This window comes from Schistocerca cancellata, chromosome 7 (genome assembly GCF_023864275.1).
Source record: "Schistocerca cancellata isolate TAMUIC-IGC-003103 chromosome 7, iqSchCanc2.1, whole genome shotgun sequence".
Lineage (NCBI taxonomy): Eukaryota > Metazoa > Arthropoda > Insecta > Orthoptera > Acrididae > Schistocerca > Schistocerca cancellata.
This window is the reverse complement of record NC_064632.1, coordinates 343,607,678-343,614,007: the sequence shown is the minus strand read 5'-3', so window position 1 is coordinate 343,614,007 and position 6,330 is coordinate 343,607,678. Positions and strand designations below refer to the sequence as shown.

The window sequence follows — 6,330 nt, the reverse complement described above, 5'->3', positions numbered from 1 at the left end:
ATGGTGTAGAACTGCTACCAGATGGCCATATGACCGTCCACTGTTGACATAAGCCAATCAATTGTATGAAATCAATCCGGCACGGCAGATTCACCTGGAGATGATGATAGAATGGCTGAAAGGAGCTATTTTGTTTGGACATGCCCATGATCACTCTGTGAATGAAGTTGCCCAATTTGTTGGCATATCATCAAGTATTGTCCAACAAGTCAATTAGAAATGGTGTACCATTCGCAGTCATGTAACATGGCGTACAAGTAGTGGCTGTAAAAAGATCCTGACAGTGGCTGGAGACAAGTGTCATGCTTGTCAATGACAATCAGTTTCAAATCCAACTTGCACTGCTGCTGTCAATGAATAAATTTCAACCACATTCCGAATGAACGCTGCGAAGGGAACTGCATGCAGTGGACCTTTGAAATCAGTTACTTTGCAAAAGGCCATTGCTCACAGCAGCACACAAAGATGTACATCATCTATTGGCCAAACAACATATAAACTGGACAGTGGCTGACTGGAGGCATGAAATGTTGTCGGAAGAGTTCTGCTGTAACTTTTGCTCAGCATTGATGTGGGAATGACTACCCCACACATGAATGGCCACTTTAAGAAAAAGCATAGTTGGTCACACAGTGGTGGAAAACACTGCTGAACAAATGCTCAACTTCAATGGATTACTATCCTTGTAATGCGTCCTTCAATTTCTTAACACTACTAGCCCCTGCTCCATACCTGCCTCCACTCCTGCCCTGACAACCACGAGCTGAACCAGCACAGTCCAGTTTGGGCACTACTGTTTTATATAAACCTCACTGTTTTGGCAGTCAGTAGTTTTAACACCTGAAGACAAATGCAGTTAAAGCTCTCTACATCTTGAGAACTGCAATTGAGGCTGCTACAAAACAGAGGGTTTTATTCAAAATAAATTACCCCAACATTTACAGTACTATTTCTGTAAACAAAAACATATGGGAATTAAAAGATCTACTTCCTTACATTGGTGCAAGGACTAGTTCTGGCCATCATGTGATGATCTGAAACAAGATGAACATTTAGCACTGATTTTTGTGTAAGTGCATGTATGGTGATGAATATTTTGCCATTTGAGTTTCACTGTGGGCAGCATAAAGAAAGCAACAAATATTAGATGAAAAAACATGATTAACAGCTTACCTTGTGTATTAACTTCACAAATGAGTATCACCAACAGAAATTGGTTACCTATGTGGTGGATATCACAGTGTTATCGGCAGCAAATGATAGCTGGAGCACATACTGTGTGACTCACAGAACACACACTGGCGGTTTCCAGTGATCAAGGGTGGCAGTGTGGTACTGGTGTGCAAGACTCACACTCCCCCCTTGGCTATCGAATTTCCTTGGAGTTGCTTCGCCGATCTTCTTTTCATGATAGCCGGCTGCAACGTCCTGCACAACTTCTTCTCCGAAGATAAGATGCTACTTTGGAGGAATTTTTATACCTTTAAAATAACTCCGTACACTCGAGAATACTTTGAACTCAATCTCACTGTATTTTCATTACACATAACAATTTTCATACAACTAAAACATTTTTCGTAAGCTCAACACCTTCCAGTCCGTCAGAAACTCTCTCATTCATTTTTCCATAAATACTGTCTATAAAACTCTCCAAGTTTAACAAGACAACTGTCCAGACCTTACAAAAGTAAGAGAATGACTGAATAAGTAATTCTCTCTTCTCTTTTTTCAACAAAATTCAAATGTTCACACAATAATGTTTGACATCACATGACACATTTATTCCTTGACCTGCCCGTGACGATCATCCATCCGATACATGTCTGTCCTGCACACACACATAATTGTGGTGCAGTAGACACAGTTCTACTTTACCGCACTCATCTCTAAAATAACGCGTGTTTGAGACGGTAGAAATACGAGGGTCTGTAGAATTTACCCTGAAATTCTCGAGGCACAACACTGGCAATTCAAAAAGGTCTTCACCACGTGACACTCGGTGCACTTTTCACCCAAGTCACCTGTGCATCATCTACTGAATATTCAGTCTCAAAAGATTGTTATGCTATAGAATATATTGGCAGGCAGTTTTCATAGTAAAATTTAAATAATCAATTGCTTCAGGAGAGAATACAATGTTACAATTTCTTATCATTACTGTCAATCAGGAAAACTGCACAATTTAACCCACTGCTCAATGAGAGTCCAGTGTATTAATTACTGTGCCACCTGTGTGTGTACCAAAGCAAAGAGGCAAGAGGAATGCTGTTACTGGATTAAGAGAAGTAGGAACAAGTTCTTAGTAACCAAATGCTGTTTATTGATCAATAATTAAACAACAAAGTCAGGAAAAGCTCTCCAAGAAAAAAGTGCTGATGGAGTACATAAAATTTTGTATTCACAATCACACACTCATACAAACTTCACACTGAAGTACAACAAGTATATGGATGAAAAATTTCTTGCAGTTACTAGGGCTGCTAAGAAAAGAAGCATATTTGATTTTTAAATAGTTTTGGATTAAACTGCAGCCTGATAGGCGAAAAATGAAGTTCTATAAATGGTCACCAGAATAGACTACACAATTTTATATGAAAACAATCCACTGCTAATTAACCACATATATTTCTCTTTAAACCCTAACAGATGTACATCCATCAAAATAGTTTTATTTTACACAATCACAGTAAATTATCTGTGCAATAAATGTATAACATTTATGCTCTGACATGTTATTGTCGAATTTCTCACTTATCAAATGATACAATCCTTCTTTGTAGTAATCTTCATCTATAGTTTCCAAAAGTATGATCTTATACACATGTACTACTAATTAGTCAAGTATAAACAAAGTGTATGAATTGTATTCAAAACATATGTATGATCAAATATAAGAGTTACTTAATTGTGAAATAATAACAACAATAATAATAATAATAAAACTGCTAGAGTCTTCTATCTCAATTTTTTTAATAATCTAATCCTAAAACGAGATACTAATGACACTCATCAGACACTGTTTTGACATCTCATCAAAATTCAAACACAAATATCTCAATTTACAATGGTCAAAAGCACATTAGTCGTAACATCTATATAAAACACTTCTCTGATACCTCATACAATTTCAAACAGAAGCATCTTATTTCATGTTGGCAGAATGAAAATTAGTAAACACTTCTATGACATCAACTTTATAACTTTATTACATTCAACAATGAAAATAATGCAACAGAATATTTTAAACATTCATATATAGACATATATATTGTAATTAAACAACACCTCATATTTAACAACTATCTTTTCAGGTTTGTTATTTTTGTTGACACACTGTCATCATTTGATTGCCTATTTACAAATGATTCTATCGAAACAACAATGAGCACTACACAAAATTTGAGCTGCAAAACTATTTAAACAACAGTATAACAACATCCACAGAAGGTGAAAATATTTGAAAAAATTACAGCTTTCTCATGTGCATCAATTGTAAGATGCAAATACAAGTTAGTACAAATGTTGCTACAAGCTAGAGACAGCAAGGATCTCGATTTAACACGAAATTAGATGGATAAATAGTACAAGACAAAACTTAACTATTTTTTATGATGTTTACTACACCATCTATCATGGCAAAGTAATTAATGAGAGTATCTTTTAAAAGCACCAGTTTTAACAGATATTGTAAACAATGTGGTACCTAAAATGAATGTATCAGTTCACACATAACATTTATCCAGTTACAACTAGAAGGGAAAAGCTACTAACTTTAGGAATCAAATGCATGTAAGAAGAGCAAATCCTTTTTTCCCTCACAAAGCAAATAAATAAAGATCACACAAGATTAATAAAATTCCAACAGGAGTGCCTGAAACCTCCACAAGCAATTACCAACTGTAACAATGGCTACAACAATCACCAATAGTGGAAGCAATGCTTCAACCTACACATGTAAAAAAATTTCACATTGCACTTGTAGTGCTCCCTGCAGCATGACAATTGCAGCCCTGATTCCTGCAAATACCTTTTCTAGAGACTAGTATTAAAATATTAGTGGACTTGCACTCCTCTAAACAGCAATACCAATTGCATCCAAAACAGAAGGTGAACAATAAAGCTAAAGTGTCGGTGAAGACAACAAGAGCTGTCTCCAACTGACAGATTCATCTGCCAAAGGAGAACAGCCCACCCAATCTCTACACATGCAGAGTGGGTGAGGAGGGGGCGCCTCCCGGCCGTACCCCCAGGCCCCCAGACAAAAACCCAGGCACAAAGGCCGGGGCAGTGCCAGCACAAACCAAAAATAGATGCCACCAACCACAGCTGGCAGCAACTCCAAACCAGGGTTCATCCTGGCATCCAAAAAAATCCACAGCAGGAGATCTTGCATTGCTCAACGTGGAGGCTCCGCTGCTGCAAACGGAACCAGTTCCGAGTCAATTGCCTGTTGCTGCCATGGTGATGCAGCAACACGCAAGAAATGTCCTCCTGGAACTGTTAGTCGCAGTTCCTGTGCCAACAAAATTAAATTTGTGTTGGGTAAAAGTAAAACAACAACTTATTTATAGTAAAATAAATTTATAGCTATATTAACTTATATTTTTACATGTAACATAGACCGTTTTGATGACTGTGACTGTATAGTAAATTTATGAATTAATAAAAAGTGACTCAAGCAGTAGAAATTAATTTTTAACTAGCATGATGCATTTTAGTAGCATAATGCCACCATCAAGCACGTTCTCAACCAAAGTTTCCGTCAATTCTGTGATGGTCTTGTTGCAGATTTCTGGACGTGGGCCATAGGGTGGAGAATTGTAGGACTCCCCTTGACAGATCAGGGGTGCACTACATAAAGGAAGCAACTACTCTAACTACTTGACTGACCAGAGTGCTTGTGTAGTTGGTTGGTTTAAAGATTAAAGGGACCAAACTGCAAAGGTCATCGGTCAGTGCTTGTGTAGTGTATACAGCACTTTGTTTAGGCTAGGCCATAGTTTGAGGTCCTCTGATGAACGCTCACCAGTTGATACGTATAAAATGAAATCGGACTGCCAGCAAGGTAAAGACACTTTGGCTGTCAGAACTTTAACAGTAAGCTATTGAAGTATTCATAACAAAGATCCTGAACTTTTTGCTCCTCCCCCCTCCCCCCCAAGGAAAATTGTCAACTCAAATTATTCTTGGAACCAAGAGCTAGATGAAACCTGAAGCAGAAAGCTCTGAAATATTTAGCAAGGCATGAACGTTCATGACAAATTGGACACCATAGGAGTTGCTGTCAACATATATACTGTGCCTATCAAGCTTGAAATTCCGTTGGATTGTGTAGTTATCTGGATGCAAGTAGCAGGCCTGGGTGAACTAAAGTTACTTATCAGATGTTTTTACTGCCATACCAGTTGCAGAATCATTCAAAGAAATACCACACTCAGTAGTGCAGAAGTACCCATGTTGTGCAATATTAGTTGCAGGCGAGTTTAAACTGTGGAGTATGGACTCCAAAGTCTATGGATTCACTGCAGGTGGCACATACATACAGTTTTGTGAAGAACTTTTTACACATTTTCCAAAAACTGCCTTGAACAGCTAGTTAGACAACCCACATGTAATGGAAGTATTTTAGACCTTATGATTAGGGTCATTATAAAGCCAGGGATTAGTGATTGTGATCTCATATAGATGATGATTACTAAAGTTAATAAATCCATCAAGAAGGCTAGAACAGTATTTATCATAGAAAGAGCAAACAAGTAGTTGTCAGCACTCCACTTACACAATGAATAGACATCATTTAGTTATAATACACTGCATGTACAGGAATTATGGCCAAAGTATAAACCGATTACAAATCACCTCATGGGTAAATTTATGTTGAGTAAAGGGATTAGAAGCGAAAAGACCCACCATGGTTTAATAATAAAAGTCAGAAAATGCTGAGAAAGCAAATTTTACAAAGTTGTGGCAAATTCACGCAGAAGGCAAGTGACCATGGTAAACCATAAATGTGGTCTGTAGAAAGCTGAGTAGGTCCCAAGGTAATAATTTATTAACTGAATACAAAATGACTTTATTGGTTATTTTTGTATGCACTACATATAAATACAGTATCATCATAAAGCAATGTGACTGCATGTACAAAACATATTCCACTTCTGTATGACCAGAAATAATATGGTATCTTGTAAGCAGCCTGTACTTTTTTTTAAAAAAATATTTTTCTCTGAATATTGTCGTCTCTTTCAATTATAAATTTGAAATATTGTACTGAATTATTGCTATTCATAATAAAGTCATTGCCAAGCTTCATAGTACTGTAGCACCCCG

General features: G+C 37.2%; 1 protein-coding gene across 3 annotated transcripts in view; it reads right to left on the bottom strand.

The window, feature by feature from the left end:
* Positions 1 to 2,300: 2,300 nt before the first annotated feature.
* The window catches only part of LOC126091950 (PR domain zinc finger protein 10-like), a 239,838-nt gene continuing 235,808 nt past the window's right edge, over positions 2,301 to 6,330 (bottom strand). For 2 of the 3 annotated variants that reach the window (XM_049907287.1, XM_049907286.1), the window contains exon 22: positions 2,301 to 4,513. In XM_049907287.1, coding sequence (XP_049763244.1) covers positions 4,397 to 4,513 — 117 coding nt within the window. In that variant the 3' untranslated portion in view covers positions 2,301 to 4,396. The remainder of the gene's footprint in view (positions 4,514 to 6,330) is intronic. The other variant, XM_049907288.1, reaches the window with a different exon arrangement.